The sequence below is a fragment of the Alosa alosa genome, chromosome 8 (assembly GCF_017589495.1).
Source record: "Alosa alosa isolate M-15738 ecotype Scorff River chromosome 8, AALO_Geno_1.1, whole genome shotgun sequence".
NCBI lineage: Eukaryota > Metazoa > Chordata > Actinopteri > Clupeiformes > Clupeidae > Alosa > Alosa alosa.
This window is the reverse complement of record NC_063196.1, coordinates 8643829-8662554: the sequence shown is the minus strand read 5'-3', so window position 1 is coordinate 8662554 and position 18726 is coordinate 8643829. Positions and strand designations below refer to the sequence as shown.

General features: G+C 46.9%; 1 protein-coding gene across 1 annotated transcript in view; it reads right to left on the bottom strand.

The window, feature by feature from the left end:
• LOC125299689 (MAP/microtubule affinity-regulating kinase 3-like) overlaps nt 1-18726 on the bottom strand; it is a 64662-nt gene that overhangs the window by 25209 nt on the left and 20727 nt on the right. Inside the window, 4 exon segments of the mRNA XM_048251073.1 lie at nt 729-785; nt 3226-3296; nt 3621-3686; nt 7816-7864. Of these exon segments, the coding sequence (XP_048107030.1) occupies nt 729-785; nt 3226-3296; nt 3621-3686; nt 7816-7864 (243 nt within the window).

Below are 18726 nucleotides of genomic sequence, written 5' to 3'. Positions count from 1 at the left end.
AAAAATAGATTCGTTTGGCCTGCAGATGGATGAGATGAAGGAAGCGCGTGAGCGCGTGTGTGAGTGAGCGAGTGTGTGAGTGTGTGAGTGTGTGAGTGAGCGCGTGTGTGAGTGTGGGAGTGTGGGAGTGTGTGAGTGTGGGAGTGTGTGAGTGTGTGTCAGGTCATCTGCTCCACGCCCAGCTGCTAAAGAGAGTGGTGCCCCCGAATACAAGCCCCATGTCCACTAACAGGGAACATGGAGACACACACACACACAACTTCATCGGTGCAAATGTGTACAGTACGTGTGTGTGTGTGTGTGTGTGTGTGTATATGTGTAAGTGTGTTGGGTAATGGGTTGTTTGTGTGTGTATCAGTGTGTGTGTGTGTGTGTGTGTATTAGGATATTTGTATACTGTACCTGCTGACTGAACCTGGCGAGCACTTTCATAACAAATGACTTGCAACATATCCAGAATAGTTTTCCAAGTCTAAAATAAACCTGGCTCACATAAGCCAACAACACAAATGTTGAGCCATTTACTGATTACGAAAACCATATCATGTCCCTGTAGCTGATTGGGGTCCTGCGTTCGATCCAAATGAGTTGATTGATGTGGGGGGAAAAAGTCAAATCCACTGAGGTCATGGATTGAATCCCAGGAATCCCATGCTGGTATAAATGAACTTAACTACAAATAATTTGGAATTATTCATCTGTGTTTATGTGTGTTTTGTTGTACTTACCTTCAAATCTCTGTGGACGATGCGCTTCTGATGGCAATACTGTACGGCAGACACTATCTGTGAGAGAAAAGAGAAAGATGGAGAGTATTGAAAGAACAAGAAAAGAGAGAAAGAGAGCAGAATTAGCAAGGCTACAACACTGTGATGAGCAGATCAAGCGACAGACAGCATCTGTGCGAAAAAGCCAATTAGTCTCATCGATCCGACACTAGGCTAAACTTCCCAGAATTCCATCGATTTGTACGGGGCATTAGTGAGAGGAGATGGGGGCATGTGGGAAAGCAGTGCTGCTAGCACGCTCCGCTACACGGCACGGCCGGCGAGCCACACACACTTATGGAAAACATGGCCGACTGGACTGAGGGTTGGTCGGTAGACTCCTCACACTTTGTCCTAACTGCGTTCGAACCTCGGACTCATGTCTAGCATAGAATGCTCTCTGTCCACAATGAATCCGTTAAATACGGCATTCTGTTGTGCCATGTTTCTCGATCAATATGCCATTTCAATGTGAGAGACAAGAAGAAATTAGAAAACAAGGCGTCCGACAACAGTCCTGCTCAAAAACAGCGTGTCGCCTTGTACTGCACAGCAGCGTGTTTACATTGGATCCAGTTAGGACATTCTAATTGAAAACAAAGTCATCAAACTTTTGTGGTTTTGTGGCTGACGCTCTCTCTCACATCACATGCAGTCAGGACACGGTGTAACACTACAGTGCTCTATTGAAGACTCAGGACACGGTGTAACACTACAGTGGTTTATTGAAGACTCAAGTGAATGTGTGGGGACTTCAGGAGCACAGCTGGAGAAAAAGCAGAGGCCAAGCAGACACTCTATACATGTGACTATAGTCCGGTCATTCTAGATGCCTTTTACAACCAGAGATCATACAATACCAATGGGAGAATTCTGAACCATGTTCTGATAGTAGAAAAACCTTATTGTATAGATTAGACTAGCCAAGGTATTATTGGAAAGATATTGACATAGATTGTCTGTGACATTTTAAATGCATTAAATGTCTATATTTTATTTCATCGTACTTCTATACTCTTTTTTGCAATTATTCATATGCTGAGACCTTATTAAATCTGTTTGGGGTTTTCAGCTTTTCTGTACTACTGTACACGTTGTGTCTGCTCTCTTAAGGAAGCCATATAATATTCATCACAAAGAAAAAAACTATACATCTTTATTCAAGACATGTGATTTTACATTTGTGTTCATTTCACCATAATCCCTTGAAGATTTAAAAAAAGTGCTTGTGAATCTCATATGGACTGAATAGCTAAATGGGCTTGTGAGAGCATGGAGAGACTGAATCTCATATATATCTCATATAGTTTGGCTATTTAAAAGGGTTAGTGAGAGTGTAGGGACACCGCTTCCATCCTCTCACTCCATCTCACCCTCCCTGCTCATCATAAATTTTACAGCTAAAGTTAATAACTTTAAAAAGTTTCTATCCTCTTCCATCCTCTCACTCCATCTCATCCTTTTTGAAATGGAATCATTACTTTTCACTTTTAAAATCTCTGTGGGCTTGAATTGAAGTATGTTTTAGTTTTGCGATCCTTAAAGGCCCAAGAATGATGACAATAACGATAACTATAACTACAAACAAATATTGTTCTTATTAATATGAATGACGACGTTCACACATAAACTATAACGATGACGACATGAAGAACGATATCATTAGGGATCACTTTCAGAGCGATTTTGAGAACGCTAATAATAAATAGCTAATAAAAAGCTAATAGCCAATCAGAACCCATCGAATTTTAACCGTCACATTCATTAACACAAGGAGAGACGTTGTTTATCGTTGTTCAGTGTGAACGCTTTTATCGTTATGGTTATAGTCATCGTTATCATTCTTGGAGTGAATGACCCTTAAGGCTTTGCCTTTGCTGTTATATAGAATTCTAAATTCGCTTTTGGACATTATTGCAATACAATAGGCATCGTATCATGGCCTCTGCATCGTGATACGCATGATATTGTTAGGTTGCAGGCAATACATATTGTACCCGGCCCTAACATGCACTGACTGACTCATGGATGTAATCCCATCTGAGGAGTTTTACACAGACGCTGTAAGCCTGCTCAACGCAACTTGCCCCCGTTCTTGCCCCCCAGAGAGAGAGAGAGAGAGAGAGAGAGAGAGAGCGAGAGAGAGAGCGAGAGAGATGGAGTGAGAGTGAGGTGCTGACGTAACGAGGTCAGGTCTAGACGTCGCGGCCAGACCCACGGTGAGCTTGGGGTCTCTCCTCTCATGCTGACGCCAGCTTACGGTTTTTAGGACAACTGAGCTGCACCGGGGTAGCGTGGCTATATCCATACGTATAAGTGTGTGTGTGTGTGTGTGTGTGTGTGTGTGTGTGTGTGTGTGTGTGTGTGTGTGTGTGTGTGTGTGTGTGTGTGTGTGTGTGTGTGTGTGTGTGTGTGTGTGTGTGTGTGGGGCAGAATTGAGCACACTGCAGCACTGTACCTGTCTAAATTTAGCCCTGGCCTCCTTCTCCTTCATTCTTCCGTGTGCTACGAGGTAGTCGAAGACCTCCCCTGCAAACAAAGAGGAGGACCAAACACAGTGGGAGATGGAGGGAGATAAAGAGGATGACAAAGAAAGGCAAAGGATGGGATGAATATGTCTTACCACTTTCCACACAACTTTCGTAACATCCATTGTTGGTGTCAAGAACTTGAAAAACTTTGTTATATGCACACATTACAGTAATTACACATTACATCCCCATTGTATATAAACTGCAGGACAGTGTTTTATGCAAGTTAAAAAAAACTGAAGAAATTTTGCAAAATCAATGTATAAACCGCAGCTAATAGTTGGGAAATTACGGTAACAAATTACGGTTGAGGCCTACTCACCTCCACTTGCATATTCCATGATCAGGTATAAGGTCTTTTCCGTCTCGATGACTTCAAAGAGCTTTACTGTGGGCGTGACAGGAAAAGAAGGGAGTAGGAGAGAGAGGGGGGAGGGGGGGGGGAGAGCATGAGCAACAAGATTCCTGGACGTTTAAAACTCACACCTGCACTCATACAAAAAAAATACATACATAAAAAAAAAATCAGCGCATGACATCAGCCAATTAGGGAAGCACAAGCCCTGATTAAAAATGGATGCCTTTCCTGTGCTGTGAGTTGCTCTGGAGAGAAGCCTCTTCTAAACGTCTTAATGGCGATATAATAATGATGCAGACAGGGCGAGTCCCAGCAGTGCGAAACACAGGAGTCAGACATTATAGTGGACAACAGTCTAACTTTCTTATCAGTGACCACAGACAGCAGCTGGAGGGGGACAAGGTCAGGGTCAGACGCCATCTAAAGCAACGAGTGTACTTCTGCACATACGGCTATGCTGTCGTGCGTATCTGCCATCCACTGGATCAGCTACACATCCACTGTAGCACAAATAACATGTAAAATCCTTACACACACAACATGTAGCACAAATAACATGTAAAATCCTTACACACACAACATTTGGCTGCAGCACGAATGATGAATATTCGTCGCAGAGCGCATCTGTATATACTGTAAGTGTACTCGGGCCTAGCACTGTTGTAGGGCTAACAGCCAGCAGTATTGCATCGAGTGTGTGAGTGTGTGTGTGTGTGTGTGTGTGTGTGTGTGTGTGTGTGTGTGTGTGTGTGTGTGTGTGTATGTATGTGAGGGAGAAATAGAGATGTACAGAAAGGAAAACATAAAAGGCAGCAAGAGGGAAGGATAGCAAAAGAAAAAGAAGAGTGAGTGACAGTGAGTGAGTGAGAGTGGTGTGGAGTGTATGGGGTTGCAGCAACTACTCAATACCCATTAGAATCGCTGCACATCTAATTCAATTACCTCCCCTGATGGCCCCGACTCCCCCAACTCCTGCAGTTCTACTGCCCCAGCCGGGGCTAATGAGAGGCACAGGGGCACTTTCAGGAGAGGAAGGCAGCTGTGATTGAGTGCTGCCTAAATCCAAGTGATTCAGGGGTGGGACAGCGAGGCAACGAGTAGGTAGCCTACGTGTGGAGCCATGACATAAATAAGCAGACAGAGACCAACACACACACTACACACACACAATACACGCGCACACTCATACACTCGTCTCATGCCGTCACTGTGTTTGTTATTAGATTTTGGAGTTTGAATCTCTGTGTGTGTGTGTGTGTGACTGTGGTGCACACGTGCATGTGTGTGTGTGTGTGTGTGTGTGCATGCATGGGTTCACACTCAAAGGTGACAATCTGCCCTCCTTTTTTGTCCGGGAGGAGAGTTTCAGATGTCCACCACGCACAATCAAAACACGAGTTAATGAACGGTAGCGACGGAACCCAAGGACTTAAGTGGGCGCTGACCGAGCGGTTAGCCATAGAACAAGCTCACGTTACACAGGCCCGAGGTCTGCCTAATCGCTCCCCAGAAACCCCTTGTTTTCTTTACACTTTGTGTGATGCTTGGCGGTGCATTAGAGGACATGGCTAAGCTGGACTTGGGGGTCATGTTCAGGGCTGTTAAGCTCTCCATTCACAGCTGAGGCCGACAGGATCTCTCCTCGTTTTTTTTATTTATTTATTTATCTTTAAAAAGAAAAAAAATCCATCGCATGCTGGCACCGTCTCTTGCCCGCTGCGGTGGCAAAGCTAGCGTGCCAAGTTGGGAGCGCCAACACGTGCCATCTTGGGCTGACTTCAGAGGCACGGGAGTAAGACAAAGGAGGAGAGGACAAAAGACAGGAAGCGACTGGGGGAGGAGGAGGTGGTGGCAGTGGGGGGGTAAGGGCAAGGGGGGGAGGGGTGAGGGGGTAGAAATGGGTCAAGGCTGAGGGGCATAGGCTGAGATGAGATATAACGACGGCCCCCAACCACCCCCCGATGCCACGACAAATGCCTCACCCTCGCCCCTCCTCCCTCCTGAACACACCACGATGGTACCCCTCCTGGGCACAATGAGTCTTGCTGCCCATCATATGCCCCGTCGCGACAGACAGAGAGACAGAGAGAGAGAGAGAGAGAGAGAGAGAGAGAGAGAGAGAGAGAGAGAGAGAAGAGAAAAGAAAGACAGAGACATGGATAGAAATAGATAGAAGAGAGAGTGAGTGAGAGTGAAACAGAGCATTGATTTGGTGTAACTAACACACGTCATCCTCAACCTGAGCTGCATTACAATTCATTCATTCAAACCAGGGAGGATTGACATTTGACACCTAGTAATTCTCTGACCACTATGTTTTAATTTGATGGTTTATTGCTTTATTTTCTGCTCCTTTTCATCGTCATCATCGTTATGAATTTCACTCTTTCAACATGTGCTGCGTGTGTGTTTAAATAGGATGCTCTCCTCTCCTGTGACTGTCAGCTGAAACCTCTCCTCTCGGAAGAAAAAGAAGTCTGGAGGAAAACTGAGCTCCCACATTTCCTCACAACAATCAGCAAAGAAAGAGAACTGATCATATCAATAAATTAGACTATAAGTAAAGTACAAACGAACAGACAAACAAATATACATAAATAAATGACTAAATAAGCACTGGAAAGGGCATTGTGGTTGTGCAGCGATTATGGTCTGAATCTGATTCTGACATTTCAGATTTTATTGTGGACTGCTTCAAAATTCCAAAGCCTCTGACCCTAAAAGAATTTCCCGAAACGTCTCAGGAATGTAATGAAAACAGATGCACGCGTGGCCAGGCAATCTTCCTCATCCCTTGGGCAGACAGACTGACCCGACCGGCACACTGCTGTGTGGATGGGCAAATCCTTTACCTCTCCGGAGAGGGAGGGGGGGGAAAAACAAATATGTAGGAATTCCTGGAAGGATTTGGCTAAAAGCAATTTCACTGAAATTACTGACTAAGGTGATGCAACCGGAAACACACACACACACACAGTGAGTGAGGGTGATAGTGAGAGAACTAGAGAGTGAGAGTGAGAGTGAGAGTGAGAGTGAGAGTGAGAGTGAGAGAGAGAGAGAGAGAGAGTAGCGGAAGTGGGAGTCATTATCTGCCTGGACTGCTGGAACTAATTGCAGCTAAAATGGGGAGCGAGAGGAAAGCAGAGAGAGAGATGACCGGAAAAAGAAATTAGAGGGGGGGGGGGGGCACAGGATGAGCTCTCTGGCACGCTTCCAGTCTGCTTCAGCACCCCTCTCACCTATACAACACATCTCTCTCTCTCTCTCTCAGAGACCACAAAGACACTGGCAGTATACTCACACATAAACACATTAAATCACTCACGTATACAAATTCCAGATAACGCACAAAACCGGCACACTCCATCCATAAGTATACAAACAAACACACGTACAGGCGGACGGACAAACAGACACTTCATTCTCTCGTTCACACCCACGCCGTCTCTAACTTAGCTTCCATTCAGCACTTGCTGGTGGTGTGAAGTGGTATCATGGGGTGTGTGTGTGTGTGTGTGTGTTTGTGTGTGTGTGTGTGTGTGTGAAGTGGTGTCATGGGGAGCAGCTGAGATGGGACAGGCCCGGGATGGGTGGAGATGACATCATCACTGTGCGCCAAAGTGGAAGGGAGGGGTGTGGGTGGGGGTTTGGAGAGTTTGGGAGGCATGCGTGGTCTGTCAGATGATCACCCTGTGCGAGGGCCCAACAATGACACACACACAAAACACACACACACACACACACACACAAAGAGGCGGTCGTGGGTGCACAGGCCAGCTTTTGTGTTGGCAGGGGAGGAGGCCGGCTGGCCCTGAATGGAAGCAGCCTGCCGGCTCTGGGAAAACTGGGTGGAAATTCCTGTGGAGCGGATTAGTCTGTGTGTGTTTGTGTGTGTGTGTGTGTGTTAAGGCCTATGTGAATCACTGTATGTGAATGTTTTTGTGTGTGAAAGATAGGGTCAGAGACTCAGTGTGAGTGTGTGAATGAATGAATGAATGAATGAATGAATGAATGAATGAATGAATGTCTGTGTGTGTGTTTGTGTGTGTACTTACAGTAAAACTCCAAACACAAGAGAAGATGACGAGGACAGAGCGCAAACAAGTGAGTAAAAACAACCAATCAGAAGCTGCCTTGGCCAAAGCATGGGTTCACTCACCAATATTTGGATGGTTGAGAATCTTCATTATTCTGACTTCCCTGAAGAGCTGCAACACAAGAACAGACAAGACCGAATCCGTGAGCAGTGGAACATCGCTTGGGCTGTTCTCGCACACACACGCACACACACACACACACACACACACACTTTTTGAGTAAAAGTACTGTGAGTTTTCTTTATATGCAACCTTTTTTTTAGTGCGCGTGTCATATTTGAGGCCACTGTACAGCATAGAGGCACATAAGACACCAGACAAGTTTCCTTTAGCAATGCATTACATTAATATACCTCTACAATAATAGGCATCTCATTGTCTCACACCACAAACAGCGTTCTGCATCTCACAGATGTCATAATAAACTTAAGTTAAATAGCATATTTGTTCTTCCTACGAGTTGGTACTGTTTTTGAAATCAGCAACCAAAACTGTCTAGCACAAAGAAAGAGAAGGAAATGACTTGCACTCCCCCGCCACCCAAACACCCCACAACACCCCTCCCTGCCCCTCCCATCTTCTTCTCCCTCCCTTTCTCTCTCTCTCTCCCTCCCTCCCTCCTTCTCGCTCTCTCCACCTCTCTCTTCCTCCCTTTCTCTCTCTCCCTCCCTCCCTCCCTCCCTCCTTCTCTCTCTCTCCACCTCTCTCTTCCTCCTTTTCCCTCTCCACCTCTCCCTCCCTCCCTCTCTCTCGCTCTCCACCTCTCCCTCCCTCCCTCACTCCATCAGCAGACTCCCTCTGTTGCCTCACGCTCCTGACAGAGGGTTGGCGATGAGTCATGCGCTCACGCAGGTCACTGAGCCGGCCCTTCTGGCTTCAGACGACCCCAAAACGTCTACACAGCAAACACACACTGACACACACACACACAGACAGACACACACACACACACACACACACACACACACACACACACACAATAACCATACAACCAACAAACACCATACAACCAACCCCACCCGCCACACACGCAGACACCATACCACACAAAAACCCTCACACACAAAGAGACACAAAAACATACACCTACAACCTAAGTATATCCACAAACACATACGCAGACACACACACACACACACACACATGCACAGACACACGCAGTCACACACACAGACACACGCAGTCACACGCACAGACACACGCAGTCACACGCACAGACACACGCACACACACGCACTGTTCCAAGAAGCCAATAAAGATGCAAGAGACCAGGCTATCAGTTTATCAGTTGGGCTTGTTTGTCAGCGTCACCACGAAGTGCAGTGCAGTGCAGTGCAGTGCAGTGCAGCACAGTACAGCGCAGCGCAGCAAGGTGTCCTGATGCTCAAGCCCGGAGTCTGTATCTGTTCTCTGGTGATGATCTGCACAGCACAGCTCCTCTGATCAGGTCGGCAGGTTGCTGCTGGTCAGGCCCATGCAGGGGTTGTGTCCTTGTCCGCTGCGCTTCTGTTTCTCTGGGTAAGAGGTTTTCATATGGCCGCAAGCTTAAATGAAGTCGCTTCCGCTGTTCTCAAGGACAACAACAACAACAACAACAACAATGTCCATCTAGGCTAATGTCAAACCAATGTCTGACCGACGTCCAAACATGGCTTGACCACGCAAACGTCCATCTACCCTCTTCTTGGTGTGCCCTCCTCCACAATGTCAATCAACAATGTCCGACTGACGTCCAGCAGTAGTCTAACATCCATCCATCCTGTTCGTCTGTTGTCCTGCATCGCATCAATCAACAATGGCGCATTCCTATGGCACGGCTTGGACTTGAGTTCCCTGAATGCCAACAGCCAGTGGCAGCGCCTGACGCGCATCGAGAAACACCAACGTTTAGAACTTCATTATTTTTAATGGAGCAAAGCCCATTGGCAACGTCTGACACACCTTGACACCAGTTTAGAATAGAGTTAAGAGTTTAAATTGTGGTTCTATCTCTTTAGCGTTGCTAAGTCCAAAATAATGGCTTGGTCTTCAATTAAGCTTATGTCCACGTTTTGTTTGACCATTTTTCGACCATTTCAGCAAATGATTATGGCAGTGTGGGTGGGGACTTTTCTTTCCTTAGCCACCAAATTAAAACGGCACTTGAACTAGCACTAAAAAACGTTTTTACTGTTTCGATGGCACCACTGTGGAAGCGTCAGAACGTCAGACACATTCAGTGACTCGCCGCCAGACGTCGCAGCCCTTGACTGGTCGCCAAACGACACGGCCCTTATGAGGGGAAAGGTCGTGACCCTGCCTGTGGGGCGTCCCTGCGGGTGTCCTGTCAGACTGCCAGCCAGAATTCTGAGCCATTATAGCATACAGGACACGTGGGCAGAGTGTCTTTACTCAGGTCAGGGCTTTGGCTGAGGACCCAAGTGAGAAGCTCCATTTTGAAGCACCTTTGGAGGGATTGAGGCCAGAGATGTCTCTCTCTCTCTCAAACACACACACACATACACCTGAGATCTTAGGACAAGCTGGACCCAGTGGACTGTGGCCAAGCCCTCTGGCAGCTTTGTGTGCAGCAGTGGCCAATTCTTACTATATGGGCATCTATATCTCCCCCCACACACACACACACACACACACGTACGCATCAAGCACCACACACACACACACACACACACAGGTACAAGGGGTACTCATAAAAACTTTTAATGCGGATCCAGCAAATGGAAAAAGTTTGAGAAATGCGGTAAAAGCTTATTTTCTGCTAATGTCCCATAATGCTGTGCATGCACAAGAACAACACGGTGGGAGTGTGTGCCACGCGTGGTTATCCACATATCTGACTGATGCACATCCTGAAAACACACACTTAACGGTGACCACGAACCAAGTACACGTTATGCACGTACAGCACACACACACGGCCATAAGATTCCAGACTTATCAACAAAAACGTGACCTGTGACACCGATCCTGAAAAGCACTAAGCCAATCTGCTCTGGTTCTAAGCTGCGTGTGTGTGTGCGTGTGTGTGTGTAGAGGGTTCAGGGTGACTCTGGGGCTTTGAGTTGAGTCAGATCAGACAAGCTAGGAAGAAGGGAGAGGAGAGGAGAGGAGAGGAGAGAGGTGAGGAAGAGGAAGAGAGGAAGAATGGAGAGACAGAGAGAGGACAAGATGTAGGAGAGGAGACCGAAAGTACAGAGACAGAAAAAATAGACAGGTAAGAGAGACAGAGAGGCCAAGAAGGAAAAACAAAAGAGAGAGCGCAAACAAGATGAGGAAAGTAAAGAGGGATGAGGAGAGATAGAAGGAGAGAGGTGAGAGAAAGAGAGAAAGAAAAAGACAGAGAGAGGAGAATGAGCAGAGGAGACTGTTTGAAAGAAAAAGTGGGAAAAGAGCAAAAGAGAAACAAGACAAGGAGAGCAAAAAAGAGAAAGATAGAGAGAGATAGAGGGAGAGAGAGAGGGAGAGAGAGAGAGAGAGAGAGGGTGGTTGGTATCTGCTGAGCAGCTGGCTGACTGGGACGGGCTGGGTCTCATTAAGGCTGCTATAGTGACACACACACTGCACTGTGCATCTGCTCTGCACGCACACACACCTTTCTTTCTTTCTCTCTCTCACACAAACCTTTCTCCTTAACTGTCTCCCCATACCCCACGAGCACACACACACACACACACAGACACGCACACACACACACACACACACACACACACACACCTCCCTTTCTTTCTCTTTCACACACAGGTTTTGCCCTGAGGCCTGTTCATGTGTCTGGCGTCCAGCAGGGGCTGTCTGAGAGCCGCACGTGCACATATGGCCACAGGTAGGAGATAGGGCTGTCACTTTACGTTCGAAAATCGATTGCACAATCGATTGGACCAAACAACACAAGTTTCAAAAACTAAAATAGGGAATCGATTTTAACCAAATATAAAATAATTCCGGTGCAGAAAGCATTGCTAACGCTTAAAAAAGAAAATTACCACCAATTTTACGCGACCGGGAACAGCTGTTTCAATCAGCTGCTATGCTCCTCGTGGTTTTGCCAAAAATGGAGGACAACGCGATCAACCTGTGCGATATGTAGAGAGACGAGTGATGGGCCCTAATAACTTGAGGAGTTCGATGTGGAAGTATTTCGGATTTTGGTATATCAAACTATGGAGAAGAACAAAGCGGGTAGGCTACGCAAACTGTGCAATCGAAGTTCTAATGAGGCTTAAATTTGTTTGACATTTCTAATCGTAAACACAGACACAGCTAGGTTGAAGCCTGCAGTCATGTCACTGATGTAATGGCAGTCCACTCAGCTTACTGGTTTTCGAGAATGTTGCACTTCTGTTTGTCATTGTGCACCTAAACTTCACGCCAATAAATCATCAGAAATATTGCTGGTTTATGCCTACAAGCCTCTTTACGTTGGTCCTGCAGTTGTTTGTGGATTGGCCTATATTTGGCGTTGAAAATGGAAACGTCTTTAGACATAAAAAAGATTTTACAATCGATTCAATGAACACTTATGTCTCAAAAATCGAACAGGATTTTTTCACAAGTGACAGCCCTAGTAGGAGATGACGCGACAGGACAGAAATATAGAGCCCATATGGACATTGGAAGAGAGGGAAGAAAGAGAATGAAGGACAGGAAAGAAGGGAATAGGAGAGAGAGGGAAAGAAGGGAATAGGAGAGAGGGGGAAAGAAGGGAATGGGAGAGAGGGAAAGAAGGGAATGAGAGAGAGAGGGAAAGGGAATGGAAGCCATAGAGGAGGGAGAAGCAAAGGAGAGAGGTGGTGGAACACCCCCCTCCCCAGAAAGCCACTAATCACCGTGGGCTAATTAGAAGAGGGGAGTCTCCTCCACTAACGAGCGGATGGCCGCCAGACCAAACCAGACGAGACCAGATGAGGATGACGACGGGCCAGTCTAGGCAGGCTGTAGCCAGCATCAGCTGCTGGTGTGTGCCTGTGTTGTGTTAAGTGAAAGACAAAGACAAAGAAAGAGGTTTTCCCTCTCACTGTGTGTGTGTGTGTGTGTGTGTGTGTGTGTGTGTTCCTTTTGGCCCTACTCAGCAGGAACAGCAGACAGACTCCCTCTTGGAGCGAGCTCATTCCTGCAGTGCTCCGGCAGAGAGAGTGAGTCTGCCCTGCACACACAGGGCCGATGCCTCATTGGCCACATCCTGCATGTAATGACTAAATAGGATGAAAGAATGCCACGCGACGCGTTCCCACTCACAACACCACCGCCGACCGTCAAGAGCTCGGTCTCCGAGCTTAATTGCCGTCTATTCCAGAGTAAGATAAGAGGATACACTTCTCTTTTCTGTGCGTGCAGTAACCCGTACCAGAGAGGGTTAAAGCGGAGCTAGTAATCAAGGATCTTTGCCCGTACTGTTAGCCTAGCTTAGCATAATTCACTGGAAGTGGGTTAGACCAGTTAGCCCATAGCCTAGAGCTGGATTCAGGTGTAAGGTTAGTGGTGTTTGAGCTGTGCAGCCAATCTGATGACACTCTTCTTCCTTCTGTGGTCCTAAAGCAGCAAATTAAACTACGTAGCCTGTAGCTCAGCCCAAGTCACTCTGCTTGTGTTCCATTCACAGAGCCTGGACTGAGCAGAAGGCTGTTGAGCTCACATAGAACAATCTCGGCGGACTGACGTAAGTGCATCAAAGAACAGAACAATTAATATATATATTGTGAAGTGAACAGTCAGTTAGGCTTCAACTACTTAGATAAATTCAATTAAATGAATTAAACAATGCTTCAAAACACTGATCAAGGACTTCCATCAAGCACTTCCTCTGTCCACGCTTGAAAGCAAATCTTACTGCAGGCTGAGAAGCTATTAATGTAGTTGCAGTTGAAAATTGTAGCTTTACTGCAAAACGAAACCTGAAGCACTTTTCAGGGATAGGGTTAAGTTTCATTGCCTTTCAAAACCATCAATTTGTCCCCAATTCAGGTACTTGCCAACACTTTCAAATTGGTCCTGAAGCCTTGACTTGGAAGTGTGTGCATATTTGTGAGTGTGAGTGTGTGTGTGTGTGTGTGTGTGTTCAGTGTTCAACAACAAGAGAAGCTGGGAGCACTTAAGGCTCATTACTAGGCAGCGAGCCAAAGAAGGAAAGTGAGTTCTTAGTGGAACAGAACAACATCTGCAGGTGTGTGTGCATGTGTGTGTATGCGCATGTGCGTGCCTGTATGCATGAGTGCGCGACCGCACACACACACACACACACACACACACACAGTCTCTCCAGCTGCAACGTCATGAAGGTCTAAACCATATATGAATGGACACTTTCATTGTTTTTCAGTCAGATTATCAATGGCTGGTGCCTCAATGCCCAATACAACCACAGCAGAGTCATGTGACTGTAGTCTACTAATACATCAAAGCTTATGTCAGTCAAAAAAATACCTGTGTGTGTGTGTGCGCATGTGTGTTTGTCATCTTAACGGAGTGTGTAGAGATGTATAGTTTTCCCTGTGTGTTTAGTGCATCTATGCATGGAAAGTGTGTGTGTGTGTGTGTGTGTGTGTGTGTAAAAGCTCAACTTGCTGCCCCCTGAGTCCACTATGTCCCCTCTCCTCCCCAGCCCTAAGGGGCATTGTTAGGAGAGTAAAGGGTGTGACCCTCGTCTGGTCACAGACAGTGGGCCCCGACTGCCCCATCACCCCATAATTGTGCACTCTCTGCTGGGGGTAAGCTGCCGTGATTAACAGGCTTGACACACACACACACAGGGTCTTGGTCATTTTGCTGTTTTCAATACGCAGCTTATCCATGTGTGAAACGAATGTCCATATCAAATGCACGCCATGTCCATATCCTGGAAGTAGGATACACACACCCTTCATATACACACACACACACAGCTGCTCTGTCCCAGAAAAAGACACCCAGAAAGAACACAAAAAGAAGGGCAGTGAGCAACTCTCTTGCTTTCAACAGGCTGTGGGCAAGGTCATGCACAAGCACACACACAGCAGCAGTGGCTGCTGGGCACATGCACACGCACACGCACACACGCACAAGGTATTGATTTCCTCACTGGTGATGGCCTGGATTGCAAAGAGCTGACCAGATAGGACGGAGTGAGGATCCAGTAAAAGTCTGGCTCATCACGGAAAAAGGGCTGCTGCCGCGGTCAAGCCCGATTAAGCCCTTTCCCGTGCCCTGGCCTTCTGCAGGATCTGTGTATGGACAGCCTTTTAAACAGGACCCATGGCAGAGCACCGACACTCGTGCTACAACAAGCCCAACACCGCAGGGCCTCTAGTCTCGTCCAGCACTGTGTGTGTGTGTGTGTGTACATGAACTGAACTTAAATGAACATGATCTTATGGTTGGCCTGCATCAGAATGTGGCTACATTTATAATTTATCACTTTATTTATATACGACCATTCAAGCATTTCACCGACAACCATTATGCATAAATTCCCCAAAAGATAAGGAATGGGAGCGTTGGGGCTAACATTTAGGCTGCCTCACATCTAGGCATAGCCGTTATGATAAAGGTCAGCCCCCACATACTCTTACATGCAAATTAAATTACATATTCGAACAGACATGCATGAGTGTGTGTGTCTTTGTGTGGGGGATGGGGATTGGGTGGGTGTGGGGGTAAAAGGTGGCTTCTGATTGGTTACTTTATCAGGTCAGGCCAGGCAGGGTCCTCGCGTGGGGCTCGCGGTTCCATTCACAAAAAAAAAGCCTAGTCTGCACATGCTCAGACATGACCTCACCTGCTCCCGCGGGATGGGGGGAACATTATTGTGCATTCAGCCAAACATTCCTAGTGTGTGTGTGTGTGTGTGTGTGTGTGTGTGTGTGTGTGTGTGTGTGTGTGTGTGTGTGTGTGTGTGTGTGTGTGTGTGCTTGCTTGAAGGCGTGAGTGTGTCAGACTGTGTTTGAGGGCAGAGTGTAGCCTATGTGTGTGTGTGTGTGTGAGAATGTGTGTGTGTGTGTGTGTGTTGTCAGTGCCTGGGGGGAAAAGAGGCACTTTACTGTAATTAAGATTTTATAGAACATCGCCCAAGTTTTCCTCTCCGCTGTAGAGAAGCATCCCTGTGAGAGAGAGAGAGAGAGAGAGAGAGAGAGAGAGAGAGAGAGTGTGTGTGTGTGTGTGTGTGTGTGTGTGAGTGTGTGTGTGTGTGTGTGTGTGTGTGTCTCTCTTATACACCTCTGGCCAATCATCTGTGGATTATACAGTGTATGTGTGCAAACATGCACGTGTGCTGGCTTGCTGTACATGTGCAAATATAGTTAGTGAGTCTGCACATGTGTCTTGTGTATGAGTGTGTGTGTGTGTGTGTGTGTGTGTGTGTGGGGGGATGGGTGGAGGAGAGGAGAGAGGAGGATGCATGCATGCATGTGTATGCATATATGTGCTTCATGTGCCTTGCAGCAATCTGAGCTTCCTGTGTTTTCGCCAGGACTAAACACAGACTCTCCCCCATCCCCAAAGACAGACAGACAGACCGACTCACACACACACACACAATATGTGAATAATTCAGTCTGGGGAATTGACAGTGCTCCTACACAACCCCCCTTCGTTCATAGCAACTGGCACGCAACCCCCTATCCAGTACATTACACACATGGTATCCCTCCCATACACACACACACACACACACACACACACACACACACACACACACACACACACAACCCCCTACCTTGTGCGCACATGAGCACTCAGCTTTCCCCACATACAAGACCCCTGCATCCTCACACACCCAATCCCCTACTCACACACACACACACACACTTCGCTACGCCCGCACACGCAAGCACACACATCCACCACTTTACCCAGCATGCAAACAAATGCACACACAAAATCCCCAACATACTAGCCTTCAGCATCCACAAGCCATTATTCTCCCAGTCCTGCTTATATATGAACTGCCTCACCTCAGGCCATAGCCATAGCCATGCACGCACGCGCACACACACGTGCAAGCGCACACACACACACACTAGGTATAAACAATCAGCCTAGCCAGCTGCACTTACTCTTAGAAAACTCCTACTAGAGACTTCTGCGGATTTCAGGCATCATGAATCAAAATCATAACAAAAACCATCAATTTATCAATCAATACTACGAGGACTTTTCACTAGAGTTAAATCCACGCCCCCTGCTACTGTAAAAACGACCATTCTCTGAAAATCTCTCTCTCTCTCCTTCTCTACCATTGCAAAGCTGCGTGGGCTGAAATTAGGACATTTGATCAGGAGCCTTCCACGTCTACTATGAAGCCCTGAGGGTTTACTTTCTCTGTGCTACAGAGAAATGCACACATATCGATGAAGTTCTACTAATAGGGCTTCTCTAATGAAATGCACACTCATTTACTGCAAATGAAACGGACCATGCAGTGTGTCTGACAGCAGTGTTGGACTGGGACATTTGAGCCCTGACGTGATGAGGCTAAATCAGCTGGATGGTGTCATCACTGTAGTTTGAGACGCCTCCGGAGCCTGGAAGAGGCAATGATGTACCCTTGTACTGCATCTGTCTGTGAGTGTGTGTGTGTGTGTGTGTGTGTGTGTGTGTGTGTGTGTGTGTGTGTGTGTGTGTGTGTGTGTGTGTGTGTGAGAGAGAGAGAGAGAGAGAGAGAGAGAGAGAGAGAGGAGACACACTATATCCCATACCAACACACACACACACACATGCACACACACACACACACATACTTTGCCACTTGCTGCAATGAGCAGGTGTCTGTAATTGGTGTAGCCTCGAAGTTAGAAAATGTTCTCTACCCAAAATAAAACCCATAAGATCCACCATCACATTACTTTCAATTGGACTCGCATAGATAAGGGTGTCTGATGTCTCACTGTGGGCGAAAACACAGCAGTGTGCTGCTGCATTTGTAGCCTACGCTTTCCTTTAGCTCGATTAAGACCCAGCTAAAAACACAATCAAGGTCATAAGTCATAGGCTTGATTCTTAGAAAGTGCATACTACAAAGTATGCATATCGTGCAGGCATGCAGTATACTAAAAGATGGTGTAGCTAAAAGCAGTAGGCCACCTAATAGTATGGCATTGGAGGTACAAATATGGTGTGAATAAACAAACATGTTTGATGTTTTCTGTGCTGCTACATGACTGACACACATGTGGTAAGGGAGGCTGGGTGGTTTTGGTAGCCCCGGTAACGCTGCCACCTGTGAGCCCACACACACACACACACACACACACCCAGCGGCGAGGCTCCACAGGAAATGTCTGTGAGAGGGGAGGCTGGGTGTGTGCAGCCCACTCAGAGTGGGTGGAGGTGTCGGTGAGAAAAGCCTACGCCCACGAAAACACTGTGCGCACACACACACACACATGCGTACACGCACACACATTGACACGATGTGCGGAGACACACCCACACACATAAATGCACGCTCATGTCCACACATACACACACACAGATGCACAAACACACCACACCACATCACAGGGTGCTGGCCGTCAGTTACTGCAGAGGGAGCACATGATCAAACTGCAGGGTCAAAACACATCACTGCTGCTGACGTGTTGGGATCTTTTCCTCAGCAAGGGAGTAACACATGCTTTCAACACACACACACACACACACACACACACACACGCGCGCACACACACACAGTAGCAGATGAGGAGGCCATTACAATGGCTATGTGAGCCAGCTCTGGACGTGAGCTAACCTGCAGACCATCAGCGCTCCTTTGAAGCAAACATTCCAATGCTGCAGTATTCATCTCACAGGCTCTACCCAGCACTAACTGTCTGAGCCAGGAAGGAACACACACACACACGCACTAAACGCACACACACACACACACACACACAGATGCACTAAACGCACAGGGAAAAATATACATCTTCTCTACACACTCAATTAAGATGACAAACACACACACACAGATGTTTTTGACTGACATAAGCTTTGATGTATCTGTAGACTACAGTCACACGACTCTC